This window comes from Stigmatopora argus, chromosome 8 (genome assembly GCF_051989625.1).
Source record: "Stigmatopora argus isolate UIUO_Sarg chromosome 8, RoL_Sarg_1.0, whole genome shotgun sequence".
Taxonomy (NCBI): domain Eukaryota; kingdom Metazoa; phylum Chordata; class Actinopteri; order Syngnathiformes; family Syngnathidae; genus Stigmatopora; species Stigmatopora argus.
In genome coordinates, this window is record NC_135394.1 from 4,659,020 (window position 1) to 4,681,481 (window position 22,462).

At 39.4% G+C, this 22,462-nt stretch overlaps 1 protein-coding gene across 1 annotated transcript; it reads right to left on the minus strand.

Annotated features, from left to right (window-relative positions):
* Positions 1-364: 364 nt before the first annotated feature.
* On the minus strand, positions 365-21,401 carry myo1f (myosin IF). Its single transcript, XM_077607644.1, has 29 exons — positions 21,310-21,401; positions 21,083-21,252; positions 18,521-18,649; positions 18,317-18,406; positions 18,135-18,229; positions 17,983-18,070; positions 17,811-17,900; positions 16,563-16,694; positions 16,338-16,472; positions 14,843-14,975; positions 13,693-13,889; positions 13,500-13,580; positions 13,330-13,416; positions 12,324-12,410; positions 12,070-12,237; positions 11,715-11,800; positions 11,555-11,636; positions 10,412-10,518; positions 10,235-10,333; positions 7,696-7,840; positions 7,460-7,574; positions 6,329-6,498; positions 6,071-6,216; positions 5,732-5,878; positions 5,507-5,655; positions 5,380-5,442; positions 3,485-3,665; positions 1,675-1,835; positions 365-941 (listed from the first exon to the last, which is right to left on the minus strand). The coding sequence occupies exons 2-29, from the start codon at positions 21,083-21,085 to the stop codon at positions 865-867; spliced, it is 3,243 nt and encodes a 1,080-aa protein (XP_077463770.1). The 5' UTR covers positions 21,086-21,252; positions 21,310-21,401; the 3' UTR covers positions 365-864.
* Positions 21,402-22,462: the final 1,061 nt, after the last annotated feature.

The following is a 22,462-nucleotide window of genomic DNA, read 5'->3' on the forward strand; positions in this document are numbered from 1 at the left end:
CCGCTGGATTGTCTTATCAGTTCACTGTTAGGTACCATCTCGTATTTTCTCCTCGCCTGCCTTTATTGATCCACGACCTCTTGTTTTGCTCCCAGGATTCCGACCATGCTCAGCCCCACGGACGACTTCGCCCTCGCCCTTTGTACCCTCCACTCTGGACTTCACGACGGACTTCACAGCTGCCGACCTTCCTTCTACGACTAACGACTCGCCTACGCTATCCCCTCTTGTGCCTTTGCCCGTCTCTTGGACGATTCTAATAAAGATTCGAGAACCAGACTCGCAACCCTTGCCTGCTTTGGGGTCCTCCATCCCCAATCATAACACCAACAATAAAGCCAGGACTTCCAAACCAGTATTATACCTTTTGTATTTTATTTTTTCTTATACAAATACAAACAGTGACTCCAGATGAATCAAAATCAGCTCTAGAATGATGTTCAATTATTCCCTGACCCTATTTTGTGAAATAAAATAACATTTCGTTCTCTTTATTAAGAAAAAGGTCATGAGGCTTGCCATTTTTTTTAATCCACATATAGTGGAAAATTACCGACGGATGCTCTATTTATGACGAAAACGCAAATGATGGAATCCAACACGGAGATACAAACACGAACCCATAATGCAATTAGCCTCAGTTTACTTGACAGTCTGTAACTGAAGCTTAAGTCCATGGAAAGCTGAACGAGACGTGTCAAGGCTGGTTGTGTACAATCTTGTTGTTAGGTCATTTAGAACAGGACAAGGCCACATATTAATCTTAACACGTATAGTCATGGCGTTTGTTAATGGCAACGGCTTCTGTCTTCAGCATTGACTATCCAACCATGTTCAATTTGGGTTATCAAAAGGCAGTCCTGTTCAAATCCTTTCCACATAGTTGCCAGGGAAGAGACCTTCTCTTCCTCGAATCCTGCCGGTCCACCATCCTGATGGATCTGTATAATGAAACAATACTAATAAGTACACTCTAGGTACATATACAGTGGTACCTCTACTTACAATTGCTCCAACATAAAAATACTTCAGGTTACGGTTCAGGTCATTAATTACACTTTCAGAAACACCCACACTATATAGACAAATGCCCAACACTTTACAATCAGGTTGCCATTGCACACCCATCAGCCTTTGCCCCGCGAATGCACTACAATGAGCATTACCTGGCCACATGACACTTTGTGAGTGATGAGAGAGAAAGCGTGCGAGAGAGAGAGAAAAAGAGAGCAATTTGAGCAAGAACAATCCCTTCAGCATTTGTATTTTTGAACTGAGGCGCTGCTATGGTTATTTTTGTTAGGTTCAGTGATGTGGCATCATTTTAATGGCTTAATAAATAGTTTTCTTATCTTTTTTTTACCTCTTTTTGCATAGATATTTCATACAAAATTGAAAAAAAGGGTTTTCTAGTGGGTAGTATCAAAGATCAAAGAAGAACCAATTAATTCAATTCAATATTAATTCAATGTAAAATATGTGCAAAAAAATCACAAAATCTGCAACTAATTAATTTTGTAAGTAGAGGTACCAATGTACACTGCTCATAAAAAAAGGTTATTGGTCTTTTTCCTAATGTTTCATCTGAAAGCTCAACATCCTTACTTTTTTCCCCCTATAGTGTATTAAATAACATTTGCCACTCCCCATACGCCATCCCAATGGTCCACACACCTTCTTTGACAAGGTCAAACACATCGTTGAACTCAAAGCTGATCTCATCGGTGTCCTGGCCAATGTATTGATATAAAGCCCGACAGCGGGGCCCCTGAGGGCGAGGCTGGGGCTTGGGAGCAGGAGGGGGTCGCCGGCCGACGCTCTGCTTTCTTTGTATCCTGTGGTAGTGAGAGATGCATGACAAACACATTTAACTCACTGCTACACCGTGTCTTTATGGCCTAGATGCACTTTTAAGAATTTCTGCATGCTGACGACAATGTTGCTATCAATGAAAAAGTAAACATTTATTGTGAAAAATCTTTAAGGTGGAAGGATACTTTTAGCGCATGGGTGCAACAATTGCTTAAATGTTGACTGGAAAAACTAAAACCTTTTCAGATTCAATTCATTGTCTGCCATCGAAGACATTAGACATCCAATAAATTTCAACTCACCGGGTTGTGCCCTCATTAAAAAAAACATAACTACTTTGTAATGATAGTCAAATAGCGTATACATATAGAAATTTGTAGTATTGTGATTTTAATAAGTTTTAAAGTAATTGATGGCCAATACGTGACTGTGAATTCAAATGTGACTACTTTATAATGCTATTTCTAGTCATGCACCATGTACATCACGCGTCAAAGTGGCGGCCTGGGGGCCAAATCTGTCCCACCGCATCATTTTGTAGGGCCCGGGAAAGTAAATCATGAGTGCCGACTTTCTGTTTTAGGATCAAATTAAAATGAAGAGTATAGATGTATATTACATTTCCTGATTTTCCCCCTTTTAAATCAATAATTGTAATTTTCTAATATTTTTTTTCCTGTTTTTACTTCAAAATCATTTTGTAAAATCTAAAAATATATAAAAAAAAAAAAGCTAAAATAAACATTGTTTTAGATCTATAGAATATTCAGGGCTTTTAATCCAGTTCTTTTAATCCATTTATTAAAAAAAAAATCAAAATATTATATCTAAAATGGTTCGGCCCACGTGAAATCAAGTTGACGTTAAAGCGGCCCGCGAACCAACCCGAGTCTGACACCCCTGATGTACATAGTACTACATTCAATCATGTCCATGTTGTATCACACAATAAAACCCTATCTGTGGTGGAATCGATCCCACGCTTGCCCGCACCGAAGTCAGGCCAGTGAACCACCATACACAGGTGGCTAGCTGCCTTGTGCCTGGCAATGAACGATCACTGTCAACCCTTACTTTGGCTGCAAACGACGAAAACAGATGTCCAATCCAATTGAACTGAGAGGGCTAACAGATTACCCCAAACCAGGTCATTTGCTGCCAGAACTAAGAATGTCAAAGGCAGACAATGTGTTAAAAGTTCTATTTAAAAAACTGAATTCAATTATTGAAGTTGTATTTAAATTATTGAATGGTTGTGTTTCACATAATATATTGTATTGTATGTGATTATTTTTGTTTTATGTGTTACGTTATTAAGGCGTCATTAGAAAAGAGCGTCCAATTGACTTCCCTGAATAAATAAACACGAAATGAAACGAAATATGTCGAGAAATGCATCGAAAAATGTATAAATTTGAAACATCGAAATAAAAACAAAACAAATGAAAATGAAAATAAGTATTTCCAGGACAAGCAGTTCCAGGCATCTTTGTCTTATTTAAAACCCCACTATGAGTATTAAGCATTTTACTACTAAAAAATGAAGCTAAATTTGGTCCTCAGTATTTTTTAATCATGTCCATTCCTAACCCTAAACCATTGATGAAATATTTTGGTTTGAAATACTTTTGACAGGGATACACACCCTTTTCTGATTCCCTACGTTTCTTACCCTGACATGCCCCCATCAGGGACATTAAGGAAGTCCATGTTCCCATTGTTACTGTGGTTGTGAGTTGGAATCCTGGGAGTTCTTTGAAAGTCCAGTTTAGGTGGAGCCCTTTGCGGGGGCCTGCCATGTTTATTAGGTGAGGAATACATAATATTTTGTTGTTTGGGTCCGTTCTGGTGTGCTGTGGAAAAACAGAAAGAGTGCATGACTAATCCCAAGTGTACTTTGACATGAGTTGTTGTGGTGCTGTTATCACAACCAGTCCTTTTGCAATGAAATGAACGGAAATGTGACGATTTCATTCCAACAGTTTTTGAAGAGCAAAGTATCCCTTACCAGTTTTGTCCTGCGGTTTCTCTCTTAAAGTCCCACAATCACAATTTTTTTAGACACAATTTAAATGATAGAATCTTTTCATTCAATTTGCTTAAGCATAGTTGAAACCGATGGAATAATGAAACGTAAGGATTCTGTTAGAAGGCGTACGACTGACTAGAAAACAGTAGTCGAGGTGCGACGAGTTGGAATACAAATTTGAAAGTGAGTCAGAGAAAAGAGAAGTCACAAATAATATGATACTGGATAGATTTTACCAGTAGGACCTCACAAGTGGGTGAGAAAGAAAGAGTGAGAGAGAGACTAACACAAAAGCATCTTGGACTCCATTAACATTGAATGCTAAATATATTACATTTACACCTCTCGACTCTACACAACTGTAAGCATAGCAAAAGAAAAACAAATCATTTAACATCTGAAAAAATTAAAACTGGGATTTTTTTTACTGGTGCACTTTTTGCGACGCGGGGTTAACGATTTGTTAACTTTTTATTGGCAAAATATCATTTTCCACATGATTTGATCAAAACATTAATGTACTTACTGGCTAGTCCACTTCTATGTGCACAATCAATATTGGCAGTGTTTGTTCATTTTCTGAACCGCTTTATCCTCACAAGGGTCGTAGGGGGTGCTGGAGCCTATCCCATCTGACTACGTGCCATAGGCGGGGGACACCCTGAATTGGTGGCACAGCCAATCGCACGACATGAGGAGACGAACAACCATTCACGCTCAAACTCATACCTAGGGGCAATTTAGAGTATCCAATCAGCCTACTGTGTATGTCTTTGGAATGTGGGAGGAAACTGGAGTACCTGGAGAAAAACCACGCAGGCCTGGGGAGAATATGCAAACTCCACACAGGTGGACCGACCTGGATTCAAACCCAGGACCACAAAACTGTGAGGCCGGCATGCTAACCACTCATCCGCCAGGTAATTTCCTACACAACATGTATCCACCTTCGCGACCGGATGATTGGCCTAAAGACGTTTCGCCGGCGGACGTTTCGCCGACGGACGTTTGACAGACGGACAGGTCGCCGAATGGACGTTCCGCCGAACGTTCATTCGGCCGAACGGCTGGCGAAACGTCTTTAGGCAAATCATCCGAGTACCATCAATCTTTGTTCCATACAAAACACATAACCATTTTTGCGCTATAAATGATTGAATTTCTTCGAAAATCAACTAAAACGCTGACCGAAAAGCAATTAAATAACATACTCTGGTTTGTTGGCCAACGGTGAAATGGGATTTCTCCAGTTTTGTTTTTTAAAAAAAGGACTATGATCTTCCATACCGCCCATCATCGAAAGGGTAGCTGTTTTCAGGCAAAAGGCTGACTATACCCTAGACAGGTCGCCAGTCAGTCGTAGGGCACACAGAGAGAGACAGACAACTCACTCTCACAATCACGCCAAGCGGGAATCAAAGCCAGACTGCCCGCACCAAAGTCAGGCGGAAGAACCACTGCACCATCGGGTGGCAGTCATTTATGTAGCATCTTTAATTCAAAAAACATGCGATAACATAATTAAATTGGGACTTTACCTCTGCTGTCTCTGTGTGTTCGGCCTCCACCACGTCTCTGTTGGACACCTTTCCTTGATGGTTCTGATTGAACAAATATTTATCTTAACACTATTATTGGGATATCATTCATGCACTGTAGACTTACTGGAAGATTTGGGTAAGCCATTCCCTATTGTGATGGTGAGTGTCTTTCCTGAAGTTTTGACCTGGGCCTGGTCCCCTATTCCATTTTGGAAGGTCACTACCCTTGAGCCACCTCCCCCCCAGCCCGCTTTCTTGACTCTGAACTCCAGTCTGTGTGGGCAGCAAGTAGAGATTATCTCATGGGTTTTTGCATGAACATCAGAACTTGGACTGTGTTCTGGACTACCTGTCAGTGAAGGATATAGCAAGCTTTCTCCTGGTCACATCCTCGTAACGTTTGGACAACAAGCTGAGGAACTCAGTTTTAAAGTTGGACTCCAGCAGACTGTCGTATTGCGCTTCGTGCAAGATAAAGAAGTCATCCTGTTTGGTGCTGAAAACAAAGCCACTTCAGAATTCTATTGTAAAATGCAAAGAATCACCATGTACGCAAACTGTGGCAGTCCATATTTTAAAGCAGAGAAATTGACTAAAGCAGCTCATTTAATGTTTTAGGCTCTCCGATTATTAGATTATAATTGTTGACTTCTTTTTGGATTTTGAGTACAATTCCGAATGTCTTCACCTGAGTGAGATGCCATTAATGCTCCCAAAGTCCAGTTTTCGTTTCAGGACCTCCTTTATTTGCCCCTTCTCTGGACCTTTCTTCACTTGCTCTCGACCAATAAGGTAGATTCCTTTTGAAGTCAAGATCAGGTCTCTCTTGATGGACTATGCATGGAAAACAGGAAAATATAAGACAAGAAGGAAGACACTGGAAAGTAATCAATTGAGTTTCCAAATATTCTACTAAGGAGACTTCAAAATTGGCCACACAATTCACCTTGAATCTTCGATCGAACTTGTTGACTGAGTCTGCAAAGTCCACCCGTTCCCTCTTGGGCAGGAACTGTCTCAGTTCAGGCCTCTGCTCCAGACCCAGGTAGTCGCCCACAAAGTTTCTGTTGATACTGTTTTTCCGCCGCTCCTTGGAGTTATACAGGATGTCTGAAGCTGTTGTGTCGGAATGAACAAGATGCGTACGCGTGAATGTGTTGCATGGCCTCCTTACTATTAGTTTACTTAACCCTTTCAAGGAGGTGGATATTTTTACATACCTGTCAACCCCAGCCAATTGCTCCACTTATTAATGATTTCAATTCCCGGTATTAAGCGATAATAAACTGTACAAACACAACGCGGCACATATTTACTCACATAGGGCGCACTTTAAAGTCTAGCCTTTAAGTTTAGCCTTTTGTATGCACTACATTTAAGATTCTGAAGATGTTGCTGTATGGCGCTGACAGCTTGACTGTCTGGGTACATTGCTTGCTGACATGCTCTGTAAAAGGGGAATGCGCGTGCGCATCTCATGCTTTAAGCATGACAATATTAGCAGTCGACGATGATGTTTTCGTCTGCTACCAGTGAAGGAGAAGGTCCGGATTAGAGCCGAAATGGGTAAAACGAGGTCAGTTTTACAAAAAACGGACTTAAAAAAATAAATCCCGTACAAAAGTTCTTATACGTACACAATTTGAAATGATCAAAAAACTTGACAGGTATGTTATTACATTACTATTCAGAAGCTGAGCCCAGGTCGCAGATTATTTGTTGTGGTTGTTAGTAAAAGAATGACATTGATATTAAAAACACCAATTGAAGACACTAAAAGAGTGAAGATACTATGTGAAGTCAAATATAAAAATCGCAGAGCAAAATACACATGGATCAAATGTATTTGCTTTTTCTCTTTTTTTGTATTGATTGTATTTTATTTAGTTATTTATATTTAACTTCTTTTTTAAATTTTCCCATTAAATTGCCTAATGCAAAATATGTGCAGAAAACACTAAAACCACGGTTGGATGTCAATTGGACTGCAAAATATTGTCCATTTGGCTGCAAGTTTGAGACAATTTCCCATATGAATTTAGGAAAAAAACTGAACTGAAGGTTAACAAATAGTTACCCTCTTCTCTCATCTGCTCATATTTCTTTCTGGCAATGTATCTTCTATAGGCCTTCTGAATGGTCCTGGCAAAAGTGTCAAATTTCCTCTCCCTCATCTCCTCGAGGAGAAACAGCTAAGGAGAAAACATGGTACATGCTCATCTTATAATCATCTTGTACGCAGAAATGAAGGTCAAAACTGTGTAAACGTCACAACACATGATTAAAATGCATGCCAAAAATATTTCTCATTACCGATTCTGGGTTTTTAACAAAGACCTTGGTGCGACCCATCTGGTACTGGTCATGATCCATATTAACAGACCGGAGGAGGTGAAGGACCCCCTGCTGGTCGGGACCCCTCCATCGTGGCCACGTCTCGGCACTCAAGATGGCGTACCTGGAAACGCATGATGCTCATCAAAAGTCATACTAGGGGATGCGCTCAGTTTTTGCACACATAAAATGCTCCTAAATATTAGGGCTGCAAGGATTCATCGGTTAAATCACAAAAAGTAGCCAATAAATAAATAAATAAATAGTAGGTCTTTAATACATATATTTGTTGTACAGTGGTACCTCGACATACGATCTTAATCCGTTCCGGGACTGAGCTCGTATGACAAGTTTCTCGTAACTCGAGGTAAAGTTTCCCATTGAAATGAATGGGAAACAAATTAATTCGTTCCAACTATCTGAAGAAAACACCAAAAACAGGATATTGGATTGGAAAACATGTTTTATTTCTTATAATTCACCATCTATTAACAAAGTAATAAATAACGAGTGGTTTGATAGTAATAATGTGTTTAATAGGAGTAAAATTAGACACATTTCGCGGAGGGAAGAGAACAACACACACGGAGGCGGGGGGGGTACAGTTCGGGGTGACTTTCTCCACGGCAACATTGCACTCTTAAACGAACAAACAAATTTAAATTAACTTGGATAAATAAAAAAACAGACACTCAACCTTTAACGTAACTTCAAACAAAACTAAATTCTAAATTAGTTGTAATCTTTTTTACCTTACTTAGTTCTACGGGTTGACACCACCTGGCCGCTCCGCGGAAGTCTTCAAAACAAACGCATCAAGCGTTGTTTGTTTTTGTCTACCCTTCAAAATATTTCGATAATGTCGAATACAAATGTCATCATAATACGATGATGCGCGACCACTTGCCAGTTTGTCAGGGTGAGTCTTTTCAATAAAATCCGAAACCTCTTGCCACTTCGCGAGCATGTTTTTGATATCTTTTGTAGCCGCCTATTCCACCCCCTCCTCGCTACTAAGTTCCGGCAACAAATGTTCACGCTCCTGTAGGTCGATTAAATCCTGTCCGCCTGGGCATTTTTTCCAAAAAAGACCAGTTTCATCGCAGTTGAAAACTTGCTGGGGGGTGTAATTTTCCTGGGCGACAATCAAGGCAAATGTCTTAATAAATTCCACCGCAGCTTTCGAATTGCAACTCGCCGCTTCTCCGTGTCGGATTACAGAGTGTATTCCAGATCGTTTTTTAAATGTTTCGAACCAGCCATGACTCGCTTTAAATGTTTGTGAAGTTGTTGAAGGCTCTCCTTTCGTTGATATCAAATCTATGTAAATTCGGCTGGCTTTTTCACAAATGGTAGACTCGGCCAGGCTATCTCCTGCTAATTGTTTATCTTTTATCCACAATAAAAGAAGGTTCTCCATCTCGTCGTGAATGTCACTGCGCCGGTGGGAAATGATAGATAGTCCTTTGGTCGGCCTCTTCTCCTTAATTGCGTCCCTCTGCTTAAGGATGGAGGATATGGTTGACGTATTCCTCTCGTATTGCCGAGCGAGCTCGGTAACACGTACCCCACGCTCATGTTTTTCAATTATTTCGCGTTTCATGTCCATTGTCAACGGTCGCCTTTTCTTAGCAAAACTTTGCCGATCCATTGTAATACGTATTGTTTACCTGGTATGTAAATGTAGACCAAGTGGGGGGAAAACGCGTGTGGAAATGCAAAGTCCGCCCACCAGTGCTCGTAGACATATTTTTTACACGAAAGAGATGCAAAAACAAAAAAATGCCATGGCGACCTGGCTTGGTCGCGTCATGAAATTTTGACCGCATCACGGGCGAATTATTCGATCGAAATTTCCCCCGTAAGACGAGCATTCCGTATGACGAACGGTCGTATGACGAGGTACCACTGTACTTAGATTCTCATTTGTTCATTATTTTTCATACCGTTTGAGACTACGCTCAGCTATATTGATTAGCTTTTAAATGCATATGTTGCTCTTGTGGAATGAAAATGCAATGCGGGAGAGTTTGAAGTAACATTTAGGTGTTTTATTTTTTTCATTCATTCATCTTCTGTACCGCTTATCCTGCGAGGGTTGCGGGGGTGCTGGAGCCTATCCCAGCTGACTTTGTACAAAACACAGATTACACCCTAGACTGGTCGCCAATAAGTTATAGAGACAGAAAACCACTTGCACTCAATCACACCGCCAACGAGCGGGAATTGATCCCATGCTTGCCTAGTGAGTGAACCACTGCACCATCGGGTGGTTTATTTTGTTTTCACATTTTATTCGTTTTTGAATGTGACATCGTGGCACAAATGGATGTGAAGTTCAATGCTATTAGATTAGTAGTTGATTTACCTAGGATTTAAATATCTGAAATACTTAAATATCTGCATCTATAGTAAATATAAACTCGCATTAACAGGCAGTAATGTGAGAATGCGGTACAAATCAATTCTTTTGGTAACAAGTGCGATCAAACTGCTTCAAAAACGTATTTTTTCCAACCTTTGCAGGAATTTGGTAAAAACCCGACGGTATGCATAGCCAGCCCTCCGTACACGGATGTTTTCTCGCAGTCCAAGGTATTCCACTTGATGCTTAACCCTGAAAGTATGCAAAAAAGGCATAAACAATGGTTTGATTTTTGTCATTGTAAATGAGTGAACAGTGCATGGTGCTAACCTGCTTTCCTCCCAGTCTTTGGGCCTTTTGGTCTCATTGGGTTTTATACAGCGGATGTAATGAGGAGTACACTTCGTTAGTGTGTTCACCAGATCATTCGCTTGCCTCTGTGTGACCAGTGAAGAGTAAGGTATTAATTCCTTATTCCATCTCATTTTTCATCTCATTTTCTGAACCGTTTTATGCTCACTAGGGTCGCGGGGTGGTGCTGGAGCCTATCCCAGCTGACTTCGGGCCAGAGGCGGTGGACACCCTTAATTGGTGGCCAGCCAATCGCAGGACACAAGGAGACAAACAACCATTCATGCTCACACTCATACCTAGGGGCAATTTAGAGTGTCCAATCAGCCTACCATGCATGGAATGTGGGAGGAAACCGTAGTACCAGGAGAAAACCCACGCAGGCCCGGGGAGAACATGCAAATTCCACACATGTGGACCAACCTGGATTTGAACCCAGGCCTCTCACTGTGAGGCCGACGCGCGAACCACTCAGCCGCCGGGCTGCCCACTCCATACTTCATATAACCCTTTATGGTGCTTGTTTGGGTACACGGTCGATTGGTCGCCGGTCTTTTGGTCACCAATCTTTTGGTCGCCGGTCTTTTGGTCTCCCGGAAGGTTATTGATAATTACCATTTAAATCGTTGCTCAAATTCCCTAAATACAAACTGTGAATTACTATTTAGTCATACTTAATGCCCTAGTAATTATTAGGCTAAAGAAAAGCTCCAAATTTCCCGGACTTTTATTGTTTTTTGTTGCAGAACTTGTTAAGACCCTGACTGACGTACCTTCTTAAAGGGACAACGCATGTACATACAAACTCTTATACACTCACACGTCGGCTCAGTGAAACTGCTCATGGCAATTGTTGGCTTTTATTGATGCGTAGACCGTGTTGTATTACCTTGTTTTGTCGCCGGTCTTTTGGTCGTCGGTCTTTTGGTCGCCCGTTGTCGCGGTCCGGGCGACCAAAAGACCGCGACCAAAAGACCGGCGACCACTCGACCGCACACGGCTTGTTTGAGTATTTTATATGTGCAGATTATTTAAGAGGGAGGCATCCCAAATTCTGGAATGCCACTGTTGCCAATCCCAAAAACTTTACTTTGCATCTTTAGTTGAGAGTTGTAATCCCACCTTGATTTTTGATCCTGCTGTAGTAGGCCTGCTTTTCTTGTCTGTGTTCATGTTTTCAGGGAACAAGAAGCGGATAAAGTCACTGTGGGTGCCAGAAACAATCATTTAGAAAACAAAACAACAACAAAAAAATGCATGCAACTGTGTCATCTCCACTCACTGATGGCTGCTTTGCATGAGCTCGATAAGGTCAGGGAAAAGCACGTCGCGATTTCTCTCACAGAAGCCGTTGATATCATAAGATACCTAAATATAGAGACAAAAGAGAGATTGTGGGTGCTACTTATTATTTCAAAACCAGTTGATGCCAATGATTATTGAAGAAAAACATGACAAGTGCCCTGCTTTACGGTTCTATAGACGTATACTTACTTTTGTTTTACTTTAATTTACAATCGTACTCACAATTCTTGGTTAGACTGAAGTGAAATCATGTCATCAGACAGAAATAGATGATTGTTATTCCTAATACTGGAGAGTCCGTCTGTCTAATGGCTTCCTGTCACAGTAAGTACCTTTCCAGCATAGTGATGTATTACAAAGCCCGAGTTCCAGCTGTTGAAATGCTCATGTGTTCCCACGGCCGCCTGCAGTTTTTGCAGCAGAGTGTCATCTGCGCCCTCTCCTTTGGCATGCATGGTGGCACACACATCATCCAACACGCTCATCACACCGGGAGGGTTCTGAGAAGTGCGGAAAGCAAAGCAAGACTTGAAGTTGCAAATATTTGGAGGACAATGTATTATTATTGGTCATTTTGTAAGCGCACCAGTTTATTTTCAATCAGGTCACACACTATCTTGTTGTTGAAGTATTGAATGGCAGTCCATTTAATGCCCTCTTGAACGTACTCTTCCTGTAAAGAGATTTGGAAAATTATTACAAATTAGATATTGAAAAGTCGGGTGTGAAAAATGGCAAAGAAATGAAAAAATACTTGTGTGATGTAACGTGCGGTTATGCTGCTTTGGGAAAAGAATTTAATGGCATTTCTGGAAATATTTGCAGTTTTAATCCTTTCTAGCACAAATTACATTTTCCCTTATCATTTAAACCACATGTGTCAAAGTGGCGTCCCGGGGGCCAAATCTGGCCCGCCACATCATTTTGTGTGGCCCGGGAAAGTAAATCATGAGTGCCGACTTTCTGTTTTAGGATCAAATTAAAATGAAGAGTATAGATGTATATTAAATTTCCTGATTTTCTCCCTTTTAAATCAATAATTGTAATTTTTAAATCAATTTTTATCTGTGTTTTTAGTTCAAAAATAATTTTGTAAAATCTAAAAATACATACAAAAGCTAAAATAAACATGAATATTGAATATTCAAGGCTTTTAATCCAGTTCTTTTAATCCATTTATAAAAAAAAATTCTAAATATTATATCTAAAATGGTCCGGCCCATGTGAAATCAAGTTGACGTTAAAGCGGCCCGCGAACCAACCGAGTCTGACACCCTTGATTTAAACCATTATATTTCATTCTTTGGCTGCCATTAATGGCGCTAGATGTCCGATCCATTTTGACTAGGAGGGGCGAATGAAGATTTGTGGCAATGAAACATGAGTAGTCACAGCCAGTTTTTCCATGTTTAAACGAATTGGATGTATTTTGTCAACGACATAAAATGAGTTAGATACTATGAAACTTTTTTTTTTACTTTGGAGTGTTAGTTGGGGCTGTAATCAGTGTGTATTTAGGTCCCAATTTATTTTAACCACATTAATACACGACTGCATAGAAAAAAATGTTAATAAGAAAGTGTATTTCCCACCTGCTCTGCTTTCAAAGTCAATTCAATGAAGATTTGTTGCAGTTTCTCATTGACAAAGTTAATGCAGAATTGTTCAAATCCATTTCTCTGAACATAGAAACAAATGCCATCAGTCTGTTTTTTAAACACGAAACCTTGTCACGTTTCATATGAAAGTCATTTCATCACACCTGGAAAATCTCAAATCCATAAATGTCAAGTACTCCAATGCTGAATTCTTCATGTGGTTTTTGGATGGCTTTGTTGATGGCCTGTACAAAGAAAGACAATGAAGAGAAAGGGAGAACAGATAAACTATTAAGTCAGTTGGAAGAATCATCAGTCAGGGTCTAATGTGTGCTTTTATTTTTAAAGTTGGACAACCTCCACCAGGTAGTCAAAGACGCGTGCATAAAGGGCTTTGGCCAGGGCGTCTCTCGTGTAGTTGGCCTGCTCCTGGTTAAGGGTCACATTGATGGACTCTGACTTCCCTCCCCACTTTGAGTCCATTTTACGGCTGGTCAGCTTCTCCTGCAGACGGTTGGGGTCAATGGCGAACAGGTAGGCCGGGAAGGAGAGCACTAAAGTGACAGCAAAGACAATACACATTTTCTCTGCTACCATATTTTCAAACTATAAGTTGCACCCGAATATAAGTCACACAAGAACTCTGGTTTCCTCCCACATTCCAAAAAAAAACATGCATGGTAGGCTGATTGGACACTCTAAATTGCCCCTAGGTATGAGTGAATGGTTGTCCGTCTCCTCATGCCCTGGGATTGGCTGGCCACCGATTCAGGGTGCCCCCGCCTCTGGCCCGAAGTCAGCTGGGATAGGCTCCAGCACCCCCCGCAACCCTAGTGAGGATAAAGCGGTTCAGAAAATGAATGAATGAATGAATGAGGAAAAAATTATCCAACATTATACATTAAGGTAATAGTAACATATAGAATAACAGACAACATAGACAACATTAATGTAACATAACAGGTTGTTTTTATTATTATTATTATTTTTTGATAACTACTATAGCCCGCGACCTTTGTGAGGATAAGCAGTTCAGAAAATGTAAAACAAACAAAAACAAAATAAAACTACTATAATCTGAAAAACATATAATAAGCTATTTATAAGACGACAAATAAAAATCGCTAGCTCAAACAAACTATGAAAAAATTGTGACTTATAGTTCGGAAAATGCTTTATTTTAGCTTTACTCATTAGGATTGAAGTTGAGTTAGGGACTATTTCAGCTGAAGTTTTGGCCAAAATTCATCCTTTAAGATGAAATTGGAGTATATTTATCCATCACGCTGCCTGTTAATGACATCTTTGGTCATAGCTATTATCTGTTGAGGAAGGCACCACCACGCAACAAAGCAGAGACAAACAAGTGCTGGTGTGTGTTAATTTACTCCCAATGCTTCTGGGAAATCAGCCAATTATCCATTCGCTGGGGGAATATGTGCATTTGCCTGCATGATGGTTGGGCAGGCGCTTGTCTTTGTACAGGAGGTTAGTAAATGTGACTTACTGTCCGTGCTCTCCACCTGCCCGTAATTCCCAGCCTCTATGAAACTGATGTTCCCCAGGTGGAGGATGCCTGCAATAATCTGCAGCACCTGGGCCCGGATGTCACCTGGGATTCCGATCACCTGCATTGCTTCCTGGAAACCAGTACACACAGAATGAGGGCCCCTCTCCGGTTATTTATTACCATTATTCAGCACAGGCAATGTCTATGTGTACAGAAACGCAACACTGGGGAGCAATATGAAAAAGAAAATCTGTTGTGTTAGGTTTTATGCTGATTTCAGAATTAAAGTCATTTATTTTTCTAGCGTGTCAAGTTGTTTATTCATTGTGTATCTTTCCAGGTAGGCAAAATATAATGGCTGACAATTGTTGCAGCATTTAAAAGTGATTAAAAAAAGGTATATAGGTGAATTTTTACCTTTACTACATGAACATCATTATAATTAAAGAAACCATTTTTAGGGAAAAACATAATAGTTTACATCATTTTCATTGTATTTGCTGCTAAGTCCATTTAAGCAAATTGGTTCATAATTTTAAAATGGAACATGACAGAAAAAAACTGAATTAGCTATAAATGAGCTACCTAATCTAACGCAACAAAAAATTGTCTTCTTCAGTGTAATCTGATTGAATTCAACACATAAAATGCCTTAGCAAAGATTTATTCTTAAACTGTGTTAAAAAGTTCAATTATTGTACCAAGGCTCACAAATTTCAATGTTAAAATCAGATTTAAATTTATGTTTTACATTTCTTTTTCTTTTCATGTTCAAGAACTGGCACTGGCAATTTAAGGAGATTTTGTGTGCTATTGTGTCCTTGTGCCCTGCAATTAGCTGGCAACCAATTCAGGGTGTCCCCCGCACCCCACGCAACCCTTGTGAGGATAAGCGGTTCACACAATGAATGAATTATATGCCAACAAACAAAAGCCTGCAAGATGCATTCTCTATGGTAAATTCTATAATTATAAACCAGTGGAAAGCAGAATGGAAGATGACTAAAACTACAGGAATACTGAGACAGCAGACATTGACCTAAGCAATCAAATTCAAAGCATTGGCGTACACTGCCCCCTTTTGTCATCTCATAATATATTGAAATTTTGAGTTAAATGGGCAAATCCACAAATGGATTGAATATCTCATAGTGATGAACCCATTTTGTCGTCTTGGGAAGGATGACAGGTGCTTAGCCTTCAGCCATATTGAGTGGGGCAACTGGCGGCTGCAAACTAGATCTCGAACAGTACATATTGCGCAGCATCGGCACGTAATATCGTGGTACTGAATGATATAGATGCCGTCATATTTTTGCGCCGTATCGGTACCAACACGGATACTCATTGGTTTCGTTACAATATTCAGCACCATGGACAGAAAAAAGGAGAATCCAGGTTATTGCAAATGACGCTTTACGGACTGGTAACAAGTCCCTGAGTATGTTTATGTAAATCTGTGAATTAAATTCAGGATGTACAGATGAAGTACCATTGTCTCATGGAAGTCCTTGTTGTCATTGGTTCCATCCACTTTGTAGGTTCCAGACTGGTTGAGGTAAATGTAGTAATCAGGGGTCATGATACCCAGGGCTTCCCTTTGCTGAGCACTAGCACCCTCTAGCAACTGATAGGCAGAAGAGCAAAGGATGACAAAATCAGATTTGATCTGCAATAAGTGAGTCAATCACATGTATTGACGATGCACTCATCTGACCTGATAGTAAATGTGGAAGTTTCTTTCACTGTCATTCTGGCTCACCACCCTGGACTTTTCCAGAAGAAAGTTGGAGATTTTGCCCCCATCAGGCTCGCCTCCTTTGCTGAACTGGATCTCAAAGTATTTACCCTGTGAGATCGATGGGATAAAGTTGGAGACATCAAAGTTTTCCGGGAGTTTAGGATTAGGAGAGGTTTTCTATATCGTTCATGCATGAATTATGATTTTTTCTTTTAATGTTTTTCTTTATTACATTCATATATAGTTTATCATTTAATTGCGGCTCACCTGACAATATTTTGCCACCCCCATTTGACATGCAGTTGTAGTATTACTAGTGACCATTCTAAAAGATAATTAATGTGTAAATAATTCTAAATTATACAAAGGAATTAATTAATTTAGGGATCCATTTTAGGAGGGAAATAGTTATTTGAAAATTAATGAATACAAATATTTAAAAAAAAAAATCAATTTGAATGAAACAAATGTTAAAAATGTAAACCTTACTTATCAATATTCATTTTCCATACTGCTTATCATCACAAGGGTTGTGTGGGGTGCTGGAGTCTATCCCAGCCAACAGAGGAGGCACATTCTTAATTGATTGCCAGCCAATTGCAGGACACTCATCCAATAAATTAAAACAAATTGTAATTAATTGAAAAAGGAAAAATAAAGAAATGTGATTCAAACACTGTGTGTGTTTTATAATGGGAAGTTTACAGTTTTACACTACAACACGGGCCTCCCAGTTCTGGGGTCGAGGTTTTGATCCCAGGTGAGCCCTGTTTGTTCTACCCTGGCTTGCGTGGGTTTTCTCCGGGTACTAAGGTTCCCTATGACATCCCAAAAAACATGCAGGGTAGGCTGGTGGAACCCTCTTAATTTCCCCTCGGTTTGAGTGTGAGCGTGTATGGCTGTCAATCTCCTTTTGCCCTGCGATTGGCTGGCCACCAATTCTGGTGTTGATGCTGCAGTGTTTTTAAAATGTGCTCAGTTTTTAAAAAAGTTTTCAAGAAAAACATGGATCCTATAGTTTATCAAAGAAAAAAGATGTACTAATAAAGAAAAACTGATCAGTTTTTTTGTTAAAAACAGCAGTCATTGTTAATAATTGGAGCAGAAATAAGAAAATTCCTTTGCACAAAAGTGTTTTAAAAATAAGCTTAAATTTTCAACTTGGAACCTTAAGAAAAAATGCAGGGTACGAAATACTGTAAGTATAGTGACAATTGTACTCACAAAGCGGCTGGAATTGTTGTTGCGGACAGTTTTGGCATTGCCAAAGGCTTCTAGGAGAGGATTGGACTGCAGGATAATATCTTTTACATGCTTTTAATACAATGAAAAAAAGAATCACAATTAAATCATGGCATGCTGATAGAAGGAGACAACTTCTTTTGAATGTGTCTACCTGAACTTTTGCTCCTCCCCCTGATACTTTGGATATGTAGCCCATGATGTACTTGGCCGCCACAGTTTTCCCCGCACCGCTTTCTCCACTAATGCATCCCAAAAAATTAAAGTGTTGTAACTCGTAACACCTGATTAACATTTGAGCCTCACCTGATAATAACGCATTGATTTTCCCCTTCTATCATCATATTTCTGTACATGTAGTCACTCAAGGCATAGATGTGGGGTGGATTCTCATACTGAGCCTAGAAATACACAAGAATTGCAGTGAGTTTGAATAAAGATAAAACTATATTACAGCAGATGAGAAAATATAAGAGAGGCCAACTCACGGCTCCTTGGTAGAGTTCAATTTCTCTGTCAGAGAAATAGGGCATCTGTTTGAATGGGTTTACCGAAATCAACACAGGGCCAATGTAAGTCTGTGCAGCGTATAGTCAAGAAGCTAAAGTCACATCTAGAGCAATTACACATTTTCAATTCTATTATTTCTTTTTTGGGGGGTGGGGGCGGGGTCAAAAAGCAAATGAGGATACAAAAATGTAATCATCCATGTATCTCTTCTTAAGGTTTTCCACAATGGCCTCTTCTGTGATCTTGGACAACAGGACCATGTCATCGACTCCGCTTTGCTTCACATTTTGACTCTGCCAGTGGAATTTTGCCTAGACCATGAAAGACGCATAGATACAAACATTAAGTTCAAATGATGGATCATGCAAGAATTGGAGGACATTTGGGCATCAAAATTCTTGAAAATTAAGCAATTTTTTAAAAATATATTCTTTCATTCATTTTCTGAATCCTCACAAGGGTCGTGGGTCTTTTTACATAAATTCACCCAAAATCGGTCATCACTTATCAAAGGCTTGATTAGCTCATTTTACAGAGCAATGTTAAAAAGGTTATTGCATGATTTAGTTGATATTCATAACGTGTGGAAAGATCATAATAAGGGTTGCAATTTTTTGCGAGTTGAAGCTTGGCTGTTTAGCTGTCTGTTATGACAAGAACAAAAACAAACTTATTTAAAAAAATGATTTTACAGAGCCAGAGTAGAAAAAAAAATTCATAGCATTTCTGTATAGTATTTACAAATTGGTAATCTGTACCCACAGTTTTCTGAACAGTTTAATACACTGTTGAATGAGATAGAGTGAGACATTCAATCTAACTATATAATAAAAATTCTTCTTCTTCTACCATTAGAATAAAAACTTAAAAATATGTTATCAGTGTTGCATTCAGGTTTTGGGATATATAAGTTCCACAAATGAGAATGAACATTTTTAATATTATGTTTATTGCAACAAACATTCCTACCATTACAAAATAGGGAATTGAAACAACATTTATGTTTCATTTTAACTTTAAAAAATGTTTTATCAGATTCATTTTTTTCAAGGGTTGAGGTTATCGTAATGGCTTCCAAGAATAAAATAGTATGTTAGCGGGTACTCCATACTTATTCATTAATTTATTATATCAGCCGCTTATCTTTACCAGGGTCGCGGGGGTGCTGGAGTCTATCTCAGCCAACAATGGGCATTAGGCAGGGTACGCCTTGAATTGTAAAATTATTATCAACCACTCTTTAGTCCTGTTTTTTTTATTACAGATGGTTTCAGGGTTAGGTCATGCCCATTGGTTCAAAAACATCATGTTTTTGATTTTTCTATGCAGATTATTTCAAATTTGAAGGGTAGGACATTACAGAATTGTCTCCAATTATGGAATTACCCTGATATTTTACTGTAATTTATGATTTACCATGAAATACACACTGGTTTAAGACAAATATGTTGTTACATGTTTTCAACTAATGACACACTAGGCATTTTGGTGCATCGAGAATGCACACATACACAAACACACACACAAACTCAGCAGTCTTCCTGTCAAAAATCAAGTCATTTCCCCCATTAGATTATTTATAAATATAACAAGTTTTTTTTGCACTATAGACCAATTTTTGCACATTAAAATCACATGAATCTGCATATTTTGACTTCTGTCTGCCTTTTTTTTTCATTTGCGTTCTAGACACAGCCCTCCTGTGAAAAGACTTAAGATACTGCATGGACACTTTGTTCACGTAGTTAAGAAATGAGCAGGAGGAGGAAGTGTTGTGCCACAAACTCTAGGCCTCACAAGCCTTCCACTTCCTCCTCTGACACCTTATTGCAGTTTCCTGTTATATTCGTTTGAAAAACGCTGTATCTCATTCTGTGATATGTGCACAGTTCGAGATATGAAGCACTAATTTAGGTATGCATATTAGATTCTTTGACTTCCCTACTACAGTCACGTTATACGGTATATTGAATGAATATTGTGCTTTACAACTTTTTCATCTATCCTTTCCAGCAATATATAGTAACAGCCTAAATAATGTTTTTTTTTCATCTGATGACGGAAGACACACACATATATATATATATATATATATATATATATATATATATATATATATATATATATACATTATCAACGTTACTAGCATATAACAATCTGCTTTGTGTGTAATTAAAAAGGCCCTGCTATTAAGATAAATACATTTCTAATAAAAAGCTACAGAGATATCAACATTTTAGCATTCATAATTTTTGTGCCGTTTCTGTTTTTTTGTTTTTGCGAATTTCCCAGTAAAAATGGGTGTCCTTGGCTGATTGAATGCATAAAAATGCATAAGAAGGAACTCTTCCTCATAAAGAATGGGAGGGGCTGCGTGATTTTCTGCTGCAGAAAGACAAATAACTTTCATCTACCAATTAGGAAAACTAATTTACACTTTTAATGTCTAAATTCAGGAGCTAATCAAATGGAAGCTTACAGTAAAACTGATTCTAAATTAAATAAAGCCTGTGCATTCGTCAAGTACAAATCTAAATCTTCGGGAAAAGACTCAGCAAAAGAGGAAACATACTTTATGCAACAGATCTTCCTCTGTCCAATTCCATTCAACCAATTAGTCAAGTCTTATGTAAAGTCAGAAGACCTCGTACAAATCTCAAGATATCAATGACATAATTTTGAGTGAAATTAAAGGCTTTTCAAGGGAAGGAAGCACTCATCAAAGGCAAAGTAGGGTACAGTACCATCGTCCCAGTTGGCTTCCGCTGTCCTACTTCCAATCCGCAACAAGTGTTGTCAGTTTAAAAGATTTCAGATGGCCATCACGCGGTAATAAAGGTAAGCAGCGCCTTCTTCCTACACGGCGTTCAGTGGAGCTTTGAAACGTTATTCCTCATGCGACCACAGACAGACACTATGTGAAACAAGAACTGCTTAGGGGTGAAACACACACTGGGTTGCACACGCTTACCACACAAGCGAAAGTAGGGACTTCTGCATTTTCCTCACACAGCAAATGGATGGACAAACACTTAAATGGACCAACTTGCAGGTTTGTGAAGTCAACAGACTGGGGATATACACTGACCAATGTTCCCGCTAAACTGCGCGCGTGCGCAATTGCGCACTACTCTCGTCTTCTCTGCGCAGCAGCAATCATATGGCGCGCAGTAAAAAAAAAAAAAAAGTTTTTTATTTTTTTTATTTTTTTTTTTTTAAACCCTTTCCCCATGATGGCGCCGTTTAAGCGGCAGACAGTGGCAGTAGCTCTGTCCACTCAAATGTTTTTCGTGTTTTACAGCATGTTTTACATGAAAAATTAGAGGGAACATTGACATGCACCTGCTTGTGGCAGGTGCATACCTGTCAACTTGTACGTTTTATACGTATTTTATACGTTTTTTTACCATTTCAAATCATGTACGCCGTACACCGACTTTTGTACGGGGGAAAAAAAATCGCCAATATTTATGAAAACTGATCTCAACAAGACCGTTTTGGCTAAAATCCAGATTGTCTCGTAGGCTGGTAGCCAACGACGCTACTGTCATCGATCGTTACTATTGTCACGGTATACCAGCAAAAATTATCCTCAATCGTATGTATTTTTTTAGCGGTGCGTACGGCAATATCGATAAAGGATGACATGCGCATGCGTAGATATACATAGAGTAAATATCGTGGAAGCAAGCATGGAGGAGCCACCTAGTAAGAAACTCAAGGATCGGGTCGACACCAGAAAGAATGGGAGTTACTTCAAGGTGAATATGCTGGCTGGATTAAAGCATCGTTAAGAGGCACTCAATTCTCATTCTGTGTCCCTTGCAATAAAGACGTGAAAGTTGCTGCGAGTGGACATCTTAAAGCATGACAATACAGTGTATTGTCATGCTTTAAGATGTGCGCACCCGCATCCGTCACGCCCGCCTTTTCACTGTATAGCGTGTACCCAGACAATCAAGCTGTCAGCGTCATACAACATCTACAGAATCTTGAATTTAGTGCATACAAAAGGCTAATGACACCCCGTCCACTTAGGGGAAAATTGTATACTTCACAGTGCGCCCTATGCGAATAAATATGGGCCGCGTTGTGTGTGTACGGTTTATTATCACTTAATACGG

Excerpts from the sequence above, each read along its gene's own strand:
- myo1f (XM_077607644.1), bottom strand. Across the intron at positions 18,071-18,134 it reads AATCAATGCGTTATTATCAG|TGGAGAAAGCGGTGCGGGGA; the intron begins GTGAGGCTCAAA and ends GGGATGCATTAG. Across the intron at positions 7,575-7,695 it reads TTGTTAAAAACCCAGAATCG|CTGTTTCTCCTCGAGGAGAT; the intron begins GTAATGAGAAAT and ends TTTTCTCCTTAG.